The sequence below is a fragment of the Acomys minous genome (assembly GCF_964271855.1).
Source record: "Acomys minous genome assembly, chromosome: 7".
In the NCBI taxonomy this organism is placed as follows: domain Eukaryota; kingdom Metazoa; phylum Chordata; class Mammalia; order Rodentia; family Muridae; genus Acomys; species Acomys minous.
This window is the reverse complement of record NC_140488.1, coordinates 68847834-68871761: the sequence shown is the minus strand read 5'-3', so window position 1 is coordinate 68871761 and position 23928 is coordinate 68847834. Positions and strand designations below refer to the sequence as shown.

The 23928-nt window shown below is 36.1% G+C and overlaps 2 protein-coding genes across 6 annotated transcripts in view; one reads left to right on the top strand and one right to left on the bottom strand.

Annotated features, from left to right (window-relative positions):
- The window catches only part of LOC311601877 (charged multivesicular body protein 1B2), a 44136-nt gene extending 32455 nt beyond the window's left edge, over window positions 1-11681 (bottom strand). For both annotated transcript variants that reach the window (XR_014780674.1, XM_084789596.1), the window contains exons 1-2: window positions 11512-11681; window positions 5775-5872 (exon numbers count right to left, since the gene is read on the bottom strand). Coding sequence is in view for 1 of the 2 variants with exons in the window: in XM_084789596.1 (XP_084645722.1) it covers window positions 5775-5872; window positions 11512-11527 (114 nt within the window). In the remaining variant the exon portion in view is untranslated. The remainder of the gene's footprint in view (window positions 1-5774; window positions 5873-11511) is intronic.
- The window catches only part of TENT5D (terminal nucleotidyltransferase 5D), a 76424-nt gene that overhangs the window by 15548 nt on the left and 36948 nt on the right, over window positions 1-23928 (top strand). The window contains exons 1-4 of one of the 4 annotated variants that reach the window (XM_084789593.1): window positions 11745-11760; window positions 11971-12040; window positions 16373-16441; window positions 20547-20624. The gene's annotated coding sequence lies outside the window, so the exon portion shown is untranslated. Of the gene's footprint in view, window positions 1-11690; window positions 11761-11884; window positions 12041-16372; window positions 16442-20546; window positions 20625-23928 lie in introns of those variants that run through there. The other 3 variants (XM_084789592.1, XM_084789590.1, XM_084789591.1) reach the window with 3 other exon arrangements.

Sequence of the window (23928 nt, the reverse complement as noted above, 5' to 3'; positions counted from 1 at the left end):
ATAAAGGGGGAGACAAAGCCCCAACTACATATCCCTCCCCACCAAATAAAACCTCCAGCGCCAGACATGGATTACATCTAATTGAGTTGTTGGCTAAAGGGACCCCATGAAAACCTCCCCAAATCCCAGCCTACTGCCAAGGCTATTAGTTGCTTTCTGCCAATGGGTGGTAAGGCTCTACTGCTGAAGTCAACACTTAAATAACTTATGTAACATGGAGAAGTCAAACTGGTCCCTGCCTAAATCCTTCATGCTTACTGATTAGGGTTCATGGTACTGAAAGGTATCCTGCATGCTACAATAGGAGCAAGTTCAACTCCAATACAGTTATAAACCTTTTACTCTACAATGGTGATTTGATTGCAAGATATGCTGGTGAAATAATGGTACAAACATTGTGAAAATAACCAACCACTATTAGACTGGATTCAAGGCCCAGTCTGTGAGACAGAATCCTTATCCAACATTGCCTGGGGAGGGCAAGAACCTGAGATTTGGTAGGTCAGGAACATAGGGGAATTCCAAATACTACTGTTATACTAAATAAACATATAAATAAATAACTCCTAATGACATTCTGCTATACTCATAGATTGGTGCCTCACTAATCCATCATCAGAAAATCTTCCTCCTACAGTAGATGGGATCAAAAAGAAAAACCCACAACAGGACAATGTTTAAAGAGTGAGAGACCTTGGAAAACTCAGCCCTACATGGGATGTATCCATCAAACCCCTCAAGAATCAGGGAACCCTGTGGAAGAAGAAGCAAACAAATTATATGAGCCAGAGGGGATGGAAGGCACCAAGGAAACAAGAACTGATGCAGCACATATGAACTAACAGAGACTATGGCAGCATGCACAAGTCCTGTAAGGATCCAAGCCAGACAGGGTCCCAAGCATTGATAGGGTGAAGTAGACATGATCTCCCATTGCTAACCAAGAAGATATCTTCAATTGACTACAGCTTGCAAAGGAAAAATTTGTTGCTCCAATGCAGTCTCACTGGGTACATAAATCACACTTAAGGGTAGGCCCTATGCCTAGCAGTAGATGGCCAACAGAAAAAGAACTCAATGTTATTTTTGTAGATCTTTTTTGTCTCATATTGCTTTGTAGGGCTTTTTTTACTTGTATATTGTAGTTTCTAATTTTTTTTGTTAGTGGTATGTGTGTATATGTTTCTTGTGCTACTGTTTTTAATTATCCTGTTTGTTTTTTAATTTGCCTTTTTGTTTTCTAAAGAGTATAAAAAAGAAGGTGTGGATGTGGATGGATGGAAACAATCTGGGAGTAACTGGTAGAGGGGAAACCATGATCAGAACAAATTGCATGAAAATTATTTTCAATAAAAACAAAATAAATAAAATGGGGACCCTACAATATAGGGTCCTCAAAAGAAAAAACAAAAATGGCTAAGAAACATTTTTAAAATGTTCAACATCCTTAGCTATCAGGGAAATGCAAATAAAAACTACTTTGAGATTTCATATTACCACAGTCAAAAGATAAAGAACAACAAAACACATACCAACAAATAAGGCTATTCATTACTAGTAAGGGTACAAACTAGTACAGCCACTATTGAAATCAGTGTGGAGGTTCTTTAAAAAGCTAGCAATAGATCTATCACATGATTCACTATTCTACTCTTAGATATATTCCCAAAGGAGCCATATCCTACTACTGTGATACTTGTTCATCCATGTTCATTGCTGTTCTATTGACAATGGCCAGAAAACAGAAACAGCCTAGATGCCCATCAACAAATGAATACACATGAAAATGTGTGATATTATTCATCTGTAAGGAAAAAATAGAATTGTCAAAGTACAGGTAAATGATTGGAGCCGGAATTATTCACACTGAGGCAGCCCAGATCCAGAAGGACATAAGCCACCTGTTCTATCTCCTATACGTATGAAAGCATTCACATTTTAAATACATTTGTTTCAACCAGAGTACACACAGATATCAAGAAACTTGTGGGAGAAGGTCATGGGAGAGGGCTTTCACAGGAAGGATGATAAAATGCAGACGGGAATAAAGATAGAGAACAATGAAGCAAGCAGGAAGGAATAGGGTGGTAGATAGGAGGTCAAGGTACAGGAGGGAGTATGGGGGTAAGGAACACAAAAGACCTTTGGTGTGCTGGCTAGATTTATGCCAACTTGACACAAACTATAAGCATCTGAGAGGAGGGGACCTTGATTTTTAAAAATGCCTTCACATGACTGAGCTGTGAGCCAGCCTGTAGACCTTGTGGATGGTGGCACTGATGGGCTAGTGGTACTGGGTTCTATAAGAAAGCAGCCTGTGTAAGCCATGGGGGAGCAAGACAGTAAGCAGAACCCCTCCTCAGCTTCTGCATTGGCTCCTATCTTCAGGTTCCTACCCTGTTTGAGTTTCTGTCCTAGCTTCCTTCAGTGATGAACTACAATATCTAAGTGTAAGCCAAATAAACATTTTCCTCTCCAGTTTGCTTTTTGGCCATGGTGTTTAATCACAATAGAAGTACAATATTAGGGAAAAAAAGGAAATAGAATATCAGAAAAAGAAAATAGCAATAGAAACCTTAACTAAGACATTTGGAAAAAACATGGAAACCTACTGCTATGGAAGCATCCCAATATATATATATACATATACATATATAAGCATCCCAATGTATATATATATATATATATATACATATATAAAAAATAGTTTAATTCGAGTGTCCTATAATGAGGACAGGTAGGGAAGGATGGTGCCTCTCCCAAACACCACAGGCTACGAAACAAAAAATCCAGTGTCAGCTATGAGGTACTTCTTTTGATTTATTCATTAGTGCAGTCTGATAAACACCTTCCTACTCTCCGCCCCCAAATTACAAGCTATTGTCGCTGTTCTTAATTACTTTCAGATACTGATAGTAAGACCTTATTGTTGAAGATACCACACATTTTGGTCATAGAACATGGAGAAATCAAGCTAGAATTGAACTTGAAACTTCATTCCTACTGGCTAGCTTTTACAGTAGGAAGGTGCTATGCATGCTAAAGAGAGAATAAAGTTATTAATAGTCTTACCCAGCTGTGATCCCTTCAAGCTACAATACTGAACGGCTTGGTAAGAGATGCCCACTAGTACATGAGAGTAACCAATCACTTTGTTATTAGATTTAAGATTGTTCCACAAGATGGAGCTCATATGCCTGGAACTTTTAATGTTGCCAAGAGTCTATAACTGGGTAAACCAAATATCCCAATGGGTAATTTGCTACTATTATTTTGCTAAATGGACACAGTATTAAACTTATCCTTAAATTCTTTGCTTTATAGTCATAGATCAGTGCCCCTCTCTACTTCTATAAGAGAAGCTTCATTTTTTGGAAGCCCTGATTAATACAAAGACCATAACCAGTCTGCGTGAAGCGAATAAGGGACCATGGAGTGCTCAGCTCTAAACGATACATCCATATCACACACCTGTACTTCAGGCTCAAGGATCATTGTGAAAGAGTGGGTAGAAAGGCTAAGGAGGTAGCAGATGATACTCTGAAACAGAATTTTCTAGATATGACAGGGCCACACGAACTCACAGTGGCTAATGACTGCGTGCACAAGGCCTGTTGAAGATCAAGCCAGAAGAATTCCTAGCCAGGATTGGGAAGGGGATGGATCACAAAGTCTCACCATTAGTTGTGGAGTTAACACAACTAGTGACCTCTGGTAAAGGAAGAGTCAGTTTTCCTCAGGGACATGGTCCAATAGGCTACCCCTGTGCCAGTAGATAGACAGACAGACAGACAGACTTGGTGGGTTTAAAGTAAAAGCACAAGAAATTAAGAGGGCCAAGTGGTAGTGGTGCATCCCTTTAATCCCAGCACTTGGGAGGCAGAGGCAGGAGGGTCGCTGTGAGTTCGAGACCAGCCTGGTCTACAAAGTGAGTTCAGGACAGCCAAGGCTACACAGAGAAACCCTGTCTCAGAAAAGAAGAAGAAGAAGAAGAAGAAGAAGAAGAAGAAGAAGAAGAAGAAGAAGAAGAAGAAGAAGAAGAAGAAGAAGAAGAAGAAGCAGCAGCTAAGAGGGAATAGTAGAAGTGATAGAGGAGAAAATTATGGGAAAGAATGGGAGTAAATTTAACCAAAAACACATCATCTGTTTGCATGGAATTCTCAAACAAGAAAATTTAAAGAAAAACATGTAAATACACATGTGTAAAACTAATTAACATAGCATGCTTGTAAATATCATCCTTTAAAAGTTTTACTTCTAAGTCTTGCCTTAGTAATCTAGATTTTAGGATAATTTCCAGAGTTGCTAAAAATGGTTTATAATCTAAGCAATAAATGGTATAATAAAATGAGCAAACAGGTTTCAAAAGATAAAATTTTTAAAAGAAGCAGATAATTAAGAAAAATTAAGCCACTAGGGAAATGGAACATACAAACAAAACTGAGATTCCACCTGAGCTGCTTAGAATTGTTATCACTAACTAACAACATTAAATGCTAATGAGGATGTGGAGAAAATGAAACCTTTACATACTGCTGGAAGGAATGTAAAGTAGTTGAGTCACTATGGAAATGAACATGGAGGCCTCTCAGAAAACTAAAAATAGATTATCGTAGCCATTCCATCCCTGGGGACACATTCAAAGGACTCTAAATCGACATGTCGCACCGGAACTTGCATAGCCATGTTTACTGCAGCAATATTCACAATCACCATGTTATTGAATCAGGTTAAGTATCCACCAACAGATGAAAAAAAGAAAACTGTCACTTTACACAGATGTACATACACAATGGAGTTTATTTGCAGAAAATGGATATAACTGAGGAGCATGATAGTAAATGAAATAAGTCAGATACAGTATAACCCTATTTTCTCTCTTATAGAGATAACAAATTCAAATATGCATATAGGGTATAAAAGTAAAAGTTAGTCTGTCTGAGGGTAATGAATAGGAGTTGGAGGGGGAATAAAAGGAAGAGAGTGACATGAATATATCAAAATACATGACAGAATTGTTTGAAAATGCCTGTGGAACCCATCATTATGTACAATGAATATATATTAAGAAAAACTGTTTCACTATGCCTGAATTGTTTGTGCAGTGGTATTTTGGGTCAAACAACTACTTTCATTCCAGAGAATGCCAAGTAAAAAGTCCCAATATAACAGAGTACCAATAAAAGTTTCAGAATTCACACCCAGAGCTTTTTCTGTTAGGCATTGTTCCACCTATGTTCTGACTTGCTGGAGAAACTAAGCTTGTTCTAATGTGACCCCATTGAAAAATGACTCCTGGAAGTGTGAACCTAAATCCCACAGACTACCCCATGTAGTGGTTTTCTTTGCTTAGTCTTCTGTGAAACCATTTACTATATCCTGAGAAAAACTACCTACTGTGTCCAATGACTCCTGCTAGTAAATACCAAAGTATAATACACATTAATTGTATGCAATGTTTAGATAGAAAACCTTAGCATGTGTAAGTGTTAAAATCAGACTGAAGCAGAAAAATTTTCTATATGGGCTTCTCTCAAGAAGAATGAAATTAGTTAAGGACAGTTTTTATTTGCAAGTAACTAAAAAATTACACAATTTTATAGGTATATTTACACATATAAATAGCAAAAACATTTAAGTATAGTAAAGAAGGCATTATCAACTGTGTAGAATAATGATTTATCTAAAGAGACACTATATAATTAACTACTCCTGTGTATATATTTGTACTTATTTTGAGAATTAGAAAAGTAAATATACTACAAGTAGTCTACCTTTTTTATCTTGGCCTTTTCAGCTTTTTCTTCTTTATCACACTTCTTGGCATTCCTATTAAGTTCTTTTGCAGCAAACTTCAAGTTAAATAAGTGTTCTGAAAATACAGGTTAAGGCTAGCTTGTCAAAGTCATATGTCCAACATAAAGACCTGCCAACTTGATATTAAAATAATTTTAAAATGATCTGCTAATATTATAATTTAAGCCAACTAATCAAAAAATTTCTGTGGAAAGAGAAAAAACTATTTCTTTTAAATTTCCTTTTACCCAAAATCAAGTTAGTAGAAGATATATTATTAATTATAAAGGAAAAATAACTACCCTGAAGAAACTGGGTTTTATGAGTTTAATGTCATCAGTGATAAGGTATGTAAACATTCTTTAATTTTTGAAATGATGCCTTGAGAATAATATACCATCATGGCATTGTTGCTAAAAGCAATCTCACTTGTTATGAGCACTATATATTTGCAAATGTCAAATTCACCAAGAGCAAGGAATAACTGAACAACTGGCACAAACAGAGACACAGTAACTGACTAAATGAAGCAAGCATTACTGGAAGGCTCTGAGAAACTATCAATATCCCTTATTGAGGGAAGCCAAAGCCAGAATCTGGAGGCAGAGCTGAAGCAAAGACCGTGGAGGAACACTACTTACTAGCTTGTTCCCCATGGCTTGCTCAGCTTGTTTTCTTATACCACTTAGGGCCATCTGCCCAGAGGTGGCAATGCAAACAGTGGGCTAGATCCTCCCACATCAATCATTAATCAAGTAAATGCCTCAGAGATCTGCCTACAGGTGTTCTCTCTTCCCAGATGACTAGCTTGTATCAAGTGGACAAAAAAAAAAGTTCCATTCCCAGTGCCTACCTAAAAATAGCCTAATGTGGTTGCATGCATCTATAATCCCAGAACTCTTACTGAAAGATGGGAAGACAGTTCTCTAAGTACATAGTTCAGAAGCTATTGTATTACAAATGCTATCAGTCAGATTATGTAAGTCTCTTGATGAACAACAACAGAGGTTGACCATTGAGTGGAGAGTGGGGTCTGACTTTCATGTGAACTCTGATGCCCCATTTTTGACCACGTCCCCTGGATAGAGAGGCTTGGTGTCACTCAGAGGAAGGATAGCAGGCTACCAAGAAGAGACTTGATACCCTATGAACATATATACAGGGGGAGGTGGTCCTCCTCAGGCACAGTCATAGGGGAGGGGAGTAAGGGGAAAATGGGAGGGAGGGAGGAATGGGAGGATACAAGGGATGGAATAACAATTGAGATGTAATATGAATGAATTAATAAAATATTTAAAAAATACAGTTAAGAGGAAAAAAAAGAGTTTCAGAGAGAGGGCTGGGCAATCTTAAAAGATGGCTCAGTGATTATTAGCATTTGCTGCTCCTGCCGAGAACCAGAGTTCAGTTCCCAGCACCCATGTCAGGGAGCTCACAATCATCTCTAACTCCAGTTCCAGAGGAGCTGATACTCCTTTGGCATCTGTGAGCACCTACACTTGGTGCACATACTCAGACTCAAGTGTTCTCCCCCCCCCCTCTCTCTCTCTGTCTAGTAATTACCAATAAATCTTTTAAAAAAGTGTTCCACTAATAGTTGCTTTAGCATAAAACAGTCTACCAATACCACAGATTACATATTTGATAAATGGCATTATGCTGTCAGCTTTCTGGCTTTTAAAGTTACCAGGTCTTTGGTTACTATTGTATGTGGTTTATGGTGTTAAATTTGGAATCCAAGAATTGGGTGAGACTATATGAACTGTAAGGAACACTAGAGATAATTTTACTAATTTAAAAACATAAACCTATTGATCAATGAGTGGTTCTCAGCCTTCCTATTGCTGCAACCCTTTAATATAGTTCCTCATGTTATGGTGACCACCCAACCATAAAATTACTTTCATTGGTACTTCATAATTGTAAATTTGCTACTGTTATGACTTGTACCGACATTCGGGATATGTGATATGCAACCCCCAGTGAAAAGGCCCTTCGACACCCCCCAAAGGATTCTTGATCCACATGTTGAGAACCACTGCTACAAATGGACAAGCATAGAGTAACTAAGGAATACAGAAGCAAGAGGTTCTCAAATGCATTTTAACTATTACAGGAAATTTCTCAGAACTGATCACTAAGTGGTATGGAAAGGAAGAGCCAAAATAACATTTAACAGTGTGCTGTTGATTCTATAAGCCATAAATTACATATGCACTGGCAGGGAATCAATTTAATGGGCAAATTTGAAATACTGTATACACCGGGAACTAATGCCAGTAAAGAGGCTACACCTTGAACCTTCAGCAAGACTGACTGAACCGATTAGAATTTCCATGACTGTGGAGAGCTTGGAATTTTGCAGGTCCAGGGCTTAATTTACAATTTGTCTTGAGGCTATCTTTAGTCCCCTTAACAGCCTTGCCCACCTCTGCCTGGCCTAACACCCTGTGACTAACAGATAAAACCTTTTGAAATGTATTAACAGACTAGCAGCTTCCACCAACCAAAAAGCTAAGAGTGTTCTCAGATAAAAATGAGGCCTATAGCTGAGATTTTTCCACTTTGTTGTAACCCACCTATCTGATGTCTCCACTGACATATTGTAAAAGAGCCTTGATTTATAACTTTCTTCTGTTGCTATAAAAAATTCACTAAACTATTATCATGCTGGGACATGGAGTTTAGGGTAACCTGAATCTATGTTCCTAGGCCATGGTCAATCATATTTGGCTTTAGAATAAACTGTTACCCCTTTGAACTGAGAATGGTTGTTTATGTTGACAGTGCCTTCATAAAAACACAAGTCTGAATCTGATATGTAACTTGTTTTGCTTTAAGATTTATAGTGATTCGTAAGATCTGCAATGACTAACAGCTACTTTTAAGGACCTAGCTATCTCTGTGTCCAATACAGCCCCAAGTGATATTAGTCCAGAATTCTCTTTTTGAAGTCCCTTTTCGAAGTCAGAGTATGTCCAGTACTTATTATCTACTTCATTGGTCCGTAACCTCCCTCAAGTTAGACTGCCTATAAAAAAAAATCATAGCAACAGACACTTTTCCCAGAAAGATGCGCATTAGTAATATCCAAAACTGCATACAATTTAAAAATATTTAGTAAGTCCATATATTAGTACTTATCTGAATCAGTAAGGAGTTCATATGCATCGGTATTTATTGTCAAGCATGTGTAACCTCTGGCCCCTAGATCAAAAGCTGCTCAAAGCGGGAAACAGTATCCTTATGTATCCACTACATAGTATATGGTTTACTCTACAGACCTTGATTCATGTGTGCTAAAAATTTGCTCATTTTGTCTCTACTATCTCGGATCTGTGCTGTGCATGCAAATGAGCATTTGAAGATAAACGGCTCTGTTCTCTAGGAATTCATAGTCTAATAAAAGAGAGATAAATAAACATGCTTCCAAGTGTGCAGATTTTAAATAAAGGGTAAAATGATGAGGAAAGGAACAGGAGTACTGGTAGAAAACATCCATCTTGACATTCTTAGACTTTGGAAGAACATCAGTTTAGACTAGGAAAACAGAAAGCCTCCTGTAAATGAATCACACTTAAACTGAATCCAATAGTAAAATTACTTATTAGTGGGGTATATAAGGGAGGAAAAGTAACACATACCACTGGAGTAGCCCTTAATTATCTACTAATTTTTCATTCCTGTAATTAACCTAGTGCTATGCTATATATATGTCTCTCTCTCTCTCTCTCTCTCTCTCTCTCTCTCTCTCTCTCTCTATATATATATATATATCAGTAATTAAACCTTGCTTCAATTAAATTTTTAAAATGAGCTTTATCGTTGTACAAAGACAGGATGAAATGTTACAAGGCTAACTGAATTATTTTATCACAGCCAATCTTATACACTACAATGAGATTTTTACATTTTATAAAAGGACAAGGTATTCTTCAAATTTAACTTCAGGTTATTTATGCAAGGTAGAGCTCAGTCCACATTATTTTCTATCTCTATATTTTATGTGTGTGGGTGGGTTGGGGTTCTGGTTTACATATAAATGAACCAAGAGGAGTAATCACATGGTTCAGATCAAGTTAAACCTTACTGTAACTTCGCATAATAGACTGAAGGGCAGTTCATTTTTATTAGGTACAAAAGTTACTTATATTGAGTGTTTTTAAATGAAGTATTATACAATTCAGTTTTCTGGACCTGTCGTGGCTGCTGTACACAAGAACACACAGAAGCTGTGGTTACTTGTATAATACCTACACAGGTTCAACCCCTTTAAAATTCCAGCACTGATGGGACAGCGGCTACTGAGGCCACATCTCTAGCTATTGCATTCAAACTTTTGAAATTTCTAGGAAAAGAGCTAATAATTTTTAAGCTATTTAAATATCTCACACCTCATAGTTTATTCAGAAATACAATTTAGTAGGCAGTACCATTTCTTTTTCCTTAAAAATACCTTTCTAGGGTTGAAAGGTTAGATATTATGCTTTTCAAATGAGTCAAGTGGGTAACAGAGGATATATGCCATGCCTTAATTCAGAATTTTTTTTTCCTAAAGGAACTGAAAAATAAAACTGATCTTTTGATTCATAGTTCAGTGCTCTTTACAGTACTATTAAAGTTACCTACATTCGTAATTTTTTTTCAATGCAATAAAAACCGGACCTTTCTTTAGTCATCTATTCTTTTCATGACCTGCACCTTTCCTCAAAGGCTAACATTTTAATTTTCAGTGTATCGTGGCTAGTGCTGCACAAGTCATGTTAGCAGTATTTTCTCTGTGAGATAAAACTTAATCCATCAAAAAATTTACCTGTATTTCAGGCTTATAAACTAATGAAGCTGAAGATCTAACATGAGCTACTGAACAATTATCATTACCCACATTTTATCTTTTTGCCACCTTGGCCTGGGAAAAAACAAAATTATTCTATTTTCTCTAATGCCAACTTCTGGAAGAAGAATTACAGAGACGTGGAGTTGCTGTGATGGAATTATAGTAGTGAAAAACGATTTCATATTCATGATGTCACGAGGCAGCTTTATTTTTAGTTCCTACTATTGGCCAAGTGGCTACACAGGTTTGGCTGATGGACTTCAAGGCTTCAGGAATAACCTGAGTTTCCTCAAGTGTTAAATTTGCATGCAGCGGGAACAGAAAGCAGGCACAGTTAGTTCAGAGGGTTCCTAGCAATTGCCCAACCTCATCACCAGTCACCTGAATTCATTAAAGGGCAGTTCCCAAAAAGCTATTTGTCCACGTAGTGCATTCAAAACCTACATCTCCGCCCCAAACCGTAGGCAAACTCCAGCCACCTCCCCTCTGTTCTGACACCAGTGCCTGTCCATTTAAAAGACACCAAAATTCACTGATAAGGCAGGTGACAGAAATCCTCCACAAGCAGCTGTACGGGCTCAATTATCTCTGTCCACAGGCTCCCCTGACCCTCCCCACATTCTAGAATGGCGGCGGCGGCGGCGGCGGCGGCAGCAGCAGCAGCAGCAGCAGCAGCAGCAGCAGCAGCAGCAAAGGGGGGCGGGGGGGGTGTTAAAAAGCCAAGCGCAGCTGCTGGAGCCTACCCGTCCGCGCCAGAGCGCCCTCACTGCACACCCGGACCAAAAAGGTCAACCCCCTGGGCGTGTCCCCGGCCCCCTGCCTATGCCATCCTCCGGCCCACTAGGCCCCTGTATCACCTGGACAGACAGAAAGGATACTCTCCATGTTCGACATGATCTCACGAATTCGCAGGGCAGGAGGAGAGGAAGGGACTCGTAACACACAGGACAGGGGCTAGGGCACCCGCGAGTCGCGAGTCACTAGGGCGCGGGAAAAGTAGCTGTGATTCCCGAGTTCGAGGTTCTGAGGCCACTTCCTGTTTCGGTTTAGAACCCGTGGTGGGTGGAGTTCCCCGTGTACGAGCCGAGCCGGAGAGGCGGGACTCGGAAGACGCCAAAATGGCTGCAGTGAGTAACTACGGTTAGGAAAGGCTCTCGTCGCTTGGGGGCGGTGGAGATCCGACAGCAGAAGCTTAGGTCCCTCCCACTCAGATGCTTCACGTGCGCTCAGGATAACTCTGCGCTTAACCTGGTCCGGTCCGGCATCCCACCAGTCTTCTAGCTCTTTCTTTTGCCACTCGGACTCTGCTTAACCTTCCGCCCCGTCTTATCCCTCAGCTTTCACACCATCCGTCGCGTCCCCCATCCCTTTTTCTCAGAGCTTAAGTCTTAAAGGATGAAGACAAAGGTATAGGACTTTTAAAGTACTTTTTGAGAAAATTCTAACTGTAAAATAACGGCTGGATGGGCTAATGTGGTTGATAATGTTGAGGTTTTAAAGTTTTGAGCCTTAGAGTTTTAAGCTAGAAGGGGAAGGGGGGGAAAGTAAGGCTCCGCTAACGGGGTAGTGTTGCTAGGAAATACTTTTTCATACTCGGTAGGTGATATACTTTCTCATACTAGGTGGGTGATTTTATTTTTCTTAAGCGTAGGTGATGTATGGTATAAAACTAATATAAAATCTTTATAATGGGCGGGAGTGGGTTATTATAAGCAGTAGATAGTGCTTAGCGGTTTTACATTTGATTTACAAAAATGTCCAAAGTTGAATTTATTAGATGCTCTCTCTGGATTTAGGAAAAGAGGGAACCTTAAGCATAATTGTGGCGTTTGAAGTTTAGTCTCATAGAAATTTCTTGTACTAAGGTACTACTCTGAAAGTTACTATAATTATCGGGACTAGTGAGTCTCAGAAGTTTGGCATTTACTTAATTTTTAAATTCAACGTGTGGAAATATGTGTGTAATGCCATACAACTTTTATAATTAGGATTATTTCCTATTAACAAAGCTGGCTCTGAGTTGAATTAATTTATTATTTTGTGTTAGTGATAGTTGGTCATAAGTTTCAGACTGTTTTCTAACTATGAACAGTCCGTGCTTTAAAGAAGAAAGAGAGAGAGAGAGAGAGAGAGAGAGAGAGAGAGAGAGAGAGAGAGAGAGAGAGAGAGAGAGAGAGAAGAGAGAGAGAGCGAGCGCACTTTCTCAGTACAAGCCTCAAGGAAAGTACAATTTAGAAATCATTTCATTAGGCAGAACCATGTAAAGATTATTTTTAGTTTTGCATCTCACTTTACAGTTGAAGAAGGGGACTTATGAAACTTAAAACTTTGGAAATTTCATTAGTTCTCTGTGTGCGTAAAACAGTTGTATTTCATTGTTGGAAAACTAAGTAGAGAAGGATAAAGGTAAAGATATGTTTTGAAAAATGTTCCCTTAGCACTTTCTATTTTTAACATCATTCTTTCACTAAAACTGTAAGTACTAGAACAGTCTACCAAAACTTAAACATTTGTAGGTTTTAAAAAGCTATCGTTAGTTATATGTATGTAATGTATAAAAATAAACCTTAAATTTTAAAAATATTTTTAAAAAATTATAGAATTTCTCAAGAAGCATCTTCCTGGGATAAGATTATGTTTAAAGCAAGATATCTGTTTAGAGAGAGTATTTGCTGTTGCTGTCTTAAGTTAAAAACAAACAAAAATCCTGTTACAGCCTATGCTAAAAACTTAGAAGCTTAATAGGGTTTTTAGTTTTTATAAGGTCTTTGATGTTTTGAATCCCTAAAGTTGCCCTTATATTTTCTTGAATATCTGATTTTTAAAGTGAGTTTAGAAAAAAAAGTGTTTAACTTAGCCACAGAAATTATTAAACTGCTTAATGTTTATATGTATTTACATAGAATAGCTGCTGAAAGAAGTGGCTGTTAAGCTCATAAATGCATTTTAGAAAAATATAGAAAATAGAGTATAGAATGAGTTGTTTTGCCAAGTGCTTGATACATATTAAATAGTATTTATGAAATATATGCGCCACAGTTTTCTGTGTATGAATATCACAAATTTAAGGGGAAAACTTATATTTTCTAAAAATTCACCTGTGTACACTTTCCTAACTACAGTTCTCTGTTCAGAAGCAGCCTCTTGTTTGAGTTCATGTATAATTTCCCTGTTTTTTTAAACTATAGTATTTGTATTTCCAATCAATATATTACTTAGGGTAGCCTGCTTTTACATTTTCTTGTATAAATTAAACCATACTGCTTTGTGTTCCTGTCTTGTTTTGTAACTCATCATAAAGTTCCTCAATTGTGTTATAATATGTACTGGTGATGGATTTATTTTGCTGCTCTAAAGTAGTCTACTGTATGAATTTACCCTAATTTGTCCATTTTCCTCATGATGGCTATTTGGTTTTTTTCCTAGGCTGACATAGCCTCATATGTGTGTTCATTTGATAAATATTTTGATGAAGGGCACCTTTCAAAATATCCAGTGGTTTCTATAAAAAAAATTACTTAATTCTGTAAACTTGGCAAATTTATTTACTCATTTTTCTTATATTCATATATCATTTGTTTCGAATAATCTTGTGTTTTGCTTATGTTTCTGCTTTTCTACTGGATGCAGCAAAACCAAATACCCTTTCTCATCAAGTAGGATGCTTTCTTTTACTATGGTTACCCATAGCTTCTTTAACAATGAATATTTAAATAGAGCAGCATAAGTCACATGTGGATATGTAAATATGGTTAATTTCATCTCCTTGTACTTGGAAGGTTGCACTGTAATTTTTATGGCTTTTTGCTGGAATAATGGAGATATAAAGATGGAGGGAATACTGTGTTGTAAGATGATTCAGTAGCTATTATATTTTCTTAAAACTTGACCTAAGCAAACTAATATGAAAAATTATAATAATTCTTCTGAGGTTGAGTTGTTTTCATGATTAATAGTTTTATAATTCAGTCAGTTACATGAATGAGCATTTTAAATGAAAATATTTATACAATAATCTAAGGATCCCAAATAATAAATTTTAATATTTGATTTGACTGTTTTGTGACAATGTTATGTGACTTTTTGCAAATAATATTGAAGTGACTAGAAAATTTAATGCCTCATTGCAGCTAAGCCCCATTGAATGAAAAGAAAGGGATGCTCCGGGAATGAACATAGTGTAGTTTTATATTTCTCAGGGTTTCCTGTTCTTGTTATAATTTAAAGTGGATAAACCTAACTTTCTATAAATTATGATAGAATAAATTTGAAGACGGGCTCAAAAGTCTATATTTTAGCTGTATTTACAAAGTGGAAATGAATATTCAAATATATAACCATACATTCTTTACTAAATGTAATAGCTTAATTTAGATGGAAGTTAACAGTTTGTAAAGTATCTATCTCATAATTATTTCATTTGATAGTTCATAGTCTGTAGTAACCTGGCCAGGTATTATCAACATCTCTACCCATTAGAAAATAATGGCAAAAATAACAGGAACAAGAACAACAACAAAAAGCTTTCAAAAGATGATTTGCTTCAGTAAGTTTTGAACAAATAGTCTTGTTACTACCCAGTTTCCTAGGTTCCTAATGCAGTTCTTTTTAATATGTACAGAAGGTTGGCTGAACCAGAGTGCAGTAGTTATCACAAGCGAGACCACTTCTGTTGCTTGCTTTTTTTCTATGTTAGGTACCCATTTACTAGAAGAGAAACCAATTATTTCCACTGGTGTGCAGTCTTTCAAGTTTCTCTATAGAGAAATAAGTTCACTTCTAGAAACGCTAGAGAAGTATAAACTGGGAAGCTTTCCTGTTCATAATAAAAAACATTTTGTTCTGCCATTTCAGATTTCATGTGCAAATTGTACTAGCAAAGAACTATTCAAGTAACTGATGAAAGAGATTAGAGCTACCGAAGAGATAAAGCTCTATTTGCTTAGGCAAATAGAAGACCAGATGAAAAATAGTTTAAACACAAGCAATATGGTCAGGTGTTGTGTCACAGGCCTAGAAACCTAGCACTCAGGAGTCAGAGGCAAGAGAATTACTGTAAGGTTGCGGTATATCTGATCTATATACTAAGGTCTAGGGCAGCCAGGGCAATAAAGCAAGATGATTTTTAAAAAAAGAATTCCTCTTAAATAAATAAATAAAATTAGGAAAAACTAATACAAACAAAAGGAATAGGTTTGATTGGCCGACATAGATGAACTAAAAAAATCATTCAGTTTATGGTTAGAAAGTGAGAAATGAATTCAGAAGAATAAAATCATTTACAAGATTCACATGAATATAAAGAGATAAAAGTAAATAATGGATTATTAAGAATATATAGATATTTATTCTTTGTGTGTTTTGATTTCATTCTTATTTATATAATAAAGGGTGATATTTTATGATCATAATATCTATATATTATCAGAAGAATATTTTTTATAACCTATGATTTACACAGAGCAATCAAGACCTTAAAATTTCCCTTTGTCAGGAAACCTTCTGAATACTTGAATAATCAAAATAAAATTACACTTTATCACTGAAAGACTTGATTGATTCTTAAAAGATGATATGATAAGAAAGAATAAAGCATTTGCTGTTATTAGAGGTACTTTATACATTAGAATGATTTTGCATTAATTTTGGAAATTACATGATTGAAAAATTATTTAATATCAGCATAAATGTGCAGAGAAACCCCACTATTAAATAATTCTCCTTTATTTTATCATGCAGGCACTGTTTGAAGAAAATTGTTAAGTGGAGAAGTAAGAAGTTTTTTTGAGAAGTGTGGGTGAAGGCAAAGTAAGAAAAAGATAGCTCTTTTAAAAACTATCTTGTAAAAAAAACTGTCTTGTATTCTTATATTCTATTTCATTGGCCACTGAACCTGTACATTTACCTATAAATAATTAATTTTTTACTAATTTGTCATGACCATACAACCCTTAGCCATAGACTGATTCTCAAATCAGAATTCTTTGAAAGCTATTCTTGTGGATCTTATGTCTAATTTTTTTTTTTTATATTTTTTACTCCATTGTATTTTACTTTTATTCTCTCTTTTGGTTTTTCAAGACAGGGTCTCTCTGTGTTGGCTTTGGCTGTCCTGGACTCGCTTTGTAGACCAGGCTGGCCTCAAACTCACTGCGATCTGCCTGTCTCTGCCTCCCGAGTGTTGGGATTAAAGGTTTGAACCACCATGCCCAGCTACATTAAGTAATTTGGAGATATATATTATGTTCAGTAATTATATGCAGTGTTTGGGGGATATTATTATTCTACAGTGTGGTCCACACATTTTATCTCTGGGTAAATGTTTCTCAGATGCTATAAGCATTTGAGGCTTGGCAGTTCTTTTGGAGAGGGAACTATCTTATGCAGGAAAGGATGCTTTGTATCATTTCTGGCTTCAGTCTGCACATAACAGTAAGCACTCCTCTTTCCTTCCAAGTAATGATTATCAAGTATGTCTCCCGAAATCACCTAATATTCTTTTGGGTACAAAATTAGCAGTTAAGAGTCACTTAATCTCACTTTACAGTTGTGTAACATTGCCTCTATATTAAGCCATTAAGATTTAGAATAGTAATAGAAACAGATGTCATCCCGCTTTTGCCAGAGATATAATAGAAAGAACAAGTAATATTATCATGTCTAACTTTTGAAATTACACACACACACACACACACACACACACACACACACACACACACAGAGTAAACTTAGAATCCATGTATGTGTGTGTGTGTGTCTTTGCATGTGTGTTTCTATGGGTGTACATGCACCTGTTTGTGAATGTGTACTGTGGAGGGCTAAGTTGAGGCGGAATCTCGTCTTAAGCCAGCACTGCTCACTAATTCCTGTTAATTGGGCTAGCCAGCTTTCCCCAGATCTTCTGGTTTTACTTCCTGATTGCTAGGATTACAGGTGGCTACCATGTCTGTCTAGGTTTACATGGATTCTGGGGATCCAGACTCTAATCTCCATGCTTGCACAACCAGCACATTGTCCATAGAGCCATCTCCCCAACCTATGAAAGAGATTTTGAAGTGATTCTAACTTCTGCTAAGTTTGAAGGCTGTGAAAAAAAAATCGGGCATTTGGAATCATTCATTCAGAGCTAGGCTCCACTTAATACAGCTAACTATCTTCAACAGTTTATTTAACTTACATGGATTCTGATTTTATCTGGTAAAGTATGGGGTATTTTGATAACTTTATATTTAGGATTAGATGGTATAGTATTAAAGTTTGTAAATGAGAAAATTTGAGAAATCACAATAGTCTTTCAGCTTCAATTCTATCAGTTATGCATCATTAGGAATGATACTTGTAAAGAATACTGAAAAACGTGTGACATAAACACATGGTACATTATTAGTACTTAGAAAAGTTAGTCATTTCTGTTAAGTGTACTTCAACAAATAATTATATCTAGAGAAGTCCAGAGAAGGCCACTTAAACAAATACCACAAGGCTTTTAATCCAATAGAATAGAGTATTAATAGTATATATGCAAAGAATAGGTATAAATATGTTGAATTAAAGTAAATAAAATTAGTAACTATGTAGATCATATATGAATTTATATTCACACAGTCTCCACAAATAAGAGTATATAATTCTTTTTGGGGGGGCTTAAAAGAGGGTTTCTCTGTGTAACAGCTTGGCTGTCCTAGAACTTTCTTTGTAGACTAGGCTGGCCTCGAACTCACAGAGATCCTCCTGCCTCTGCCTCCTGAGTGCTAGGATTAAAAGCATGCACCACCACACCCGGCTTATAGTTCATTTTTATAGTATTTTATTTCAGCATTATATTATTGTCTTTCAGATTTATGAATAATTTATTAAAATTTAAAACTATATTTATCATTTTTAATTTTGAGTATATGTGTGTGCCTACATAAGTTTATGTGTGCCCATGTGTGCAAGTTCCCATGAGACCAGAGGACATTGGATTCCCCTGAATTGAAATTACTAGAAGTTGCAAGCCACCTAATTTCAGTGTTGAGAACCAAGATAAGAACCTTTCAAGAACAGTAAATGCAGCCAGGCATGGTGGCACACGCCTTTAATCCCAGCACTCAGGAGGCAGAGGCAGGCAGATCACTGTGAGTTCAAGCCCAGCCTGGCCTACAAAGTCAGTCCAGGACAGCCAAGGCTTCACAGAGAAACCCTGTCTTGAAAAATAAAAATATAAAAAAATAAAAGTGGGGCTGGACATGGTGGTACATGCCTATAATCCCAACACTCAGGAGACAGAGGCAGGTGGATAACTGTGATTTCGAGGCCAGCCTGGTCTATAAAGAGAATCCAGGACAGCCAAGGCTACACAGAGAAACCTTGTCTCGAAAAAAGAACAGTAAATGCTCTGAATTGCTGAGACATCTCTCCAGCCTGGTAAATTTTCAAAATTTAGATAATATAAAGAATTACTTCTGTATAAACCATTTTTATCCTTTCTAAGAAATTAAAGTACTTTACATAAAAAAGAAGCATCATAATGAAGCCAAAGTTTTACTTGACTATATTCACGAATACTCTCAGCTCTCCCTCTTGCAATAACTACTTTCATAAAATATATATTATTTTTTGTTTATAAGTGTATATTCTAAATTATATATTTTGTGATTTAAAACGTGGATATTTAACTTAGGTGTTTATTGTCATACCCTTTTTTCAAAAATATTTTGAAATCTACCTGTTTATCAACATTTATATAATTTACCATCAAATGCTGAAAGTTATACCTAGCCATTCACCTTTTATGAACATTCAGCTTGCTTTCCTTTTTTTATCAGTTGTAATCTCTGCCATATTACTCAATGTGACATGTATTTCATGATATATTTGCAAGACTTTTTTTCAAGACAGGCTCTCTCTGTGTAGCCTTAGCTGTCCTGGAACTCACTTTGTAGACCAGGCTGGCCTCGAACTCACAGTGATCCTCTTGCCTTTCACTCCCAAGTGCTAGGATTAAAGGCTTGTGCCAGCACACCTGGATATTTGCAACATTTCTATGAGTGTATACTAGAAATTTGGGACATAGGGCAAAAATAACTAAGAAAAGTAAAACAAAAAGCTATTCTATACACGTGAAAGGTTTTCTTGACTGAAAATTACAGTTCAGGAAATAGTTAAATTTACATTAATTTTATGGAAAATCTGGCTTTGATTTCAAAATGTGACCTCAGAATGTAGAAATACATGCTTATTTCATGGACACTAAAATTAAGTTTTTCCTTATTGTATTTTCATCACTGAGTAACTTACACATAAGAGATACAGTGTGTTGTCCACATAAATTATGAGTCTCATCCAGAATGGCTTTTATTCTAATCTTGTCCATTTAGAGTGAAAGACTATTTCTAGGAAAAAATTAATGTCTTAGCCAAAGGTTTGAAATGTATGGGCCTATCTGATTGTCTGTTTCATCCAAATAGCCCTGATAGAAAGAGTTTATCATATTTTTCATCCTTTCTGAGCCTCATAGATGATTGTTGGGAGGTTATCATGGATTTACTGAAACTTAGTTTTTCCATTGTATAATAGATATTAGGGCAAGATATTAAATTTAAATATCATTATCATAGCATTAAAACAAAAGAGAATTTATATGGTAACTAAATTCAACTGTATTTCTAAGGCAAGTACTAAATTAAAACGTAATAAGAATTAGGCAATGATTTGTATTTTGTGGAGAATAATAGCCTTAGGTCTTAGTGGCTTACCTAACCTAGAATGTATAAACTTCTGGATTCCTTTCCTAGCACAAGAGAGAGGCATAGGGAGTGGGGAGAGAGAGAGAATGAAAGAAGAATGAGAAGACAGGGAGGCAGGAGAGGAAGGGAGGAAGGAGGTAGGTGAAGGAGGATGGGAGACACTAATAGCCATGTATCTTGCTCAGTTTTCAGATTTCTCAGTGAATATAAGTGAAATTATCCAGTACATCAAGTTGGTCTCATTGAACTTTCATTAACTGGAGGTAAGAAAAAGTTTATCAAGAAATACATTTATAAATTGTAGACAAAGGAGAGGTTATTTAACCTGTAAAAGAACATATGTTGTGCTGATGTGAATTAAGCCTTTAATTTTTATATTTTAGCCCTAAGTTAAAGATATAATTATGAACAGTATAGAAAGGATCATCTTAAGAAATTTCTGATAGTTACATTAATAAATGAGTGTTCAACTTTGGAGAATAGGAGTAAAAATTATGAGTATGTATTTAGAAATCATTTCTCTATTATTTTATTTCTGTTTTCTCTTTTTTTAAAACCAGTGGAATTTCTCCACTATTTGTCCTAACTTGCTATCTGTTGCTGTGATGAAACCCTGACCAAAACCTACTTGAGGAGGAAAGGGTTTATTCCATCTTATACTTGTAGGTCACAGTCCATCACTGAATGAAGTCTGGGCAGGAACCAGACACTACAGAGAAATGCTTACTGGCTTGCTTCTCATGGCTTGCTCAGCTTGCTTTCTTAAACTACTCAGAACCGTCTTTCATGGGGTCACACTGGCCACAACAGCCTGGGTCCTTCCACATTATTCATTAATGTCCCCACACACTTGCCCTGAGGCCAAGCTGGTGGAGGCAATTCCTCACCCGAGGTCCCCACTTTCCAAGTGCGCCTAGTTTACTTCAAGTTGACAAAAGTAAGCAGCACACTGTCCTGTTCTCCTCATGAGTCTAGATTTTCATACTGTCCTCACCATGTCCCTTTCATATGCTTAGTATAACTTTGAGATCCTTACAAAGCCAACTGTACAAAATTCATCTCAAGCTGAATGGAATTTCCGTCTGTTTGATCCAAATTAGAGTTTGTTGGAATGGATAGGAAGCTGTGGAATAAGTAGGATGAAGATCTAGTCAAAGCTGCTCTATTATGCAAAGGAGGTTCAAAGTAAGTGCATGGTACATTGAGGTTCAGATATTGCACATTTCCCTTTTCATTTTTACAATTTATTTAATATAAAAATCACTTTATTGTAATGAGCACACAAAATAAAACATCATGCAGCCAGATTAATATACTCACTGAAACACTTGCACAGGCCCAAACTATATGTCCCTGTGAATTACTATGTTCTATGTATGTGGTAGCTGTAGATGTGGAACTTTGCTTAGGGATTTCGCACTTTGACTATTACTTACATTTTATGCACATATATGCCATAAATAGAAGATGGGAAAACATGACAGATTTACCCTTTTATATGTGCCTTATCTCTTCAGTTAGTTTATGTACTTCTTAAGGGTCAAGTTATTTTGTTTCTCATGTAGGTTTTGAACAGTCAAACTAACATATTGTCAAAACTCACTAGGTTTTAATATTCATGAAGCATTAACATGTTGTAATTAGAGCTATCATAAATTAGAGCTACATCCTTCATTCAGAGAGCTGTCTTCATATCCCATTTCATTTTCATAAGTGGAGAAATGTGTGCAAATTCTTAAAATAAGAGATGAATGACTTAAATAATTTTTAAAACTTAATTCCAAGGGGCATGTCCCACGAAAGCCTTCACTTACCAGGAAACTGAGACAGAGGGGAGGACATTCTATTAATTTATTTTCAATGACCAATAATGTCCTCTTAAATCGTTCTACTGAAGTGAATACATCCAGTTGAGGATGACTAGTATGAGACAGATAGCACATTATTTTTTTAATGAAATTACATTTAATTTGTATGTGTGTGTATGTTTGTGTGTGCGCATGTCCATGTATGTGTAAACTATACTTGTTAATGTCAAAGCACAACTTGTAGGCATCAATTCTCTGTCTTTTTGGTGATAGAATTTAGGTAATCAGACATGGCAGCAAGTTTCTGTACCTAAGGAGCCATCTTATAGGGCCAGATAGTAGACTGTTTATATTTAAAATATATCAGATACATTTGATTACTGTCAGGAGCTAGATATAAGTCTGCTTCCAACAAAATTAACAATGAATTCTCATGAATTTCATATGCCTTTTCTAACAGTAATAAAAATGTGTAAATTTGAGGCTAGCAAAATTGTTCACAATTTCATGACACTAACATGATGAAGAATGAGATGATACTGTTACTTGACTAGTGAACTGAGTTTCTATTAGAGTACCTCTTTGATCCGTTTGCTTTTTAAGGGCAGCATACCCATACATAAAAGAGCCTTTATGTTAGGAATAGTTAAGAGGTCCTCACTGTATCATGTTGGTGTTACAGGAACCAAGTTCTATCTTATTATTATCTTTTGATTATATGAAGCATTTTTACCTTATAGAAATAAAGGAAGGACTTCAAAAACCATGTCATTTCTAAAATGGAGTAGGGAAATCTTTTGAAAAAGAGATAACATACATTGGAGAAGGCACAAATTCTTGTTACACTCAGCAGTTAAGCTGGTTGCCTGTATCTGACTTACATGTTCAATTTCATTTGTGGAAGCTTTCTTTGTGTAAAAGGTCTCTGTATATATCCCTGTTATGTCAAAATATTCAAGAATACTTGTGTTGAATCAAATTACTCAGAATATATTGCAGGTAACTCTTGATTTTCAGAGTATTTTTTACTTTGCGTCATTCATCTTAGAGATTAGTAGTAATGGTTCTTGTAAAATATATTAACTGTTAAAGACATAGGTCATAAACAAAACTAATTTAGGATTTAACTTAAATTAGAACTAGAAAATAGTTTTTAAGTAAGAAACAGTGGTTTTTATCTTAAGGTCTTGGAATGAAGACGTTACTAAGAATGCTGTTAGTTATATATGATATGGGAGAACACTGATGTGTTGTATTTAATAACTTAGTTTCAGAGATACTATAAAACTAGCTCCATTCTCTGAATATTTGTGATGAAGGCATAGAAAGACCAAAGGCTGCCTTGTTTGGGACAAACCAGGTATCAGAAATTATTGAGAAAAGGAAGGAGATTCTATATATAGAAGTTTATAACTTATGATTCACATTTTATACAGTAGAAGGAAATATGACTCAAGATAATATAGGGCTTTACACAGAAGAATGTATTCAAAAGGTAAAGTTTGGGGTTCTCAACTTAACATACATTTGGAGTATCTGCTTGCTCTTAGAGAACCAGAAATAATTTTTATATTTTATATGTATTTATATAGATGTGTTTAAAAGGAATGAACTCTGTGTAACCTTTGCTATGACCTAATAGCACCAACCCTCTATCTCATTTAAACAAAAAATATTAAAAGTTATTCCTCAACCAAGAGAGTTAATGTATGTATAGATGGCATAATTTTGATATGGAAGGAAATATAGAACATGTGTA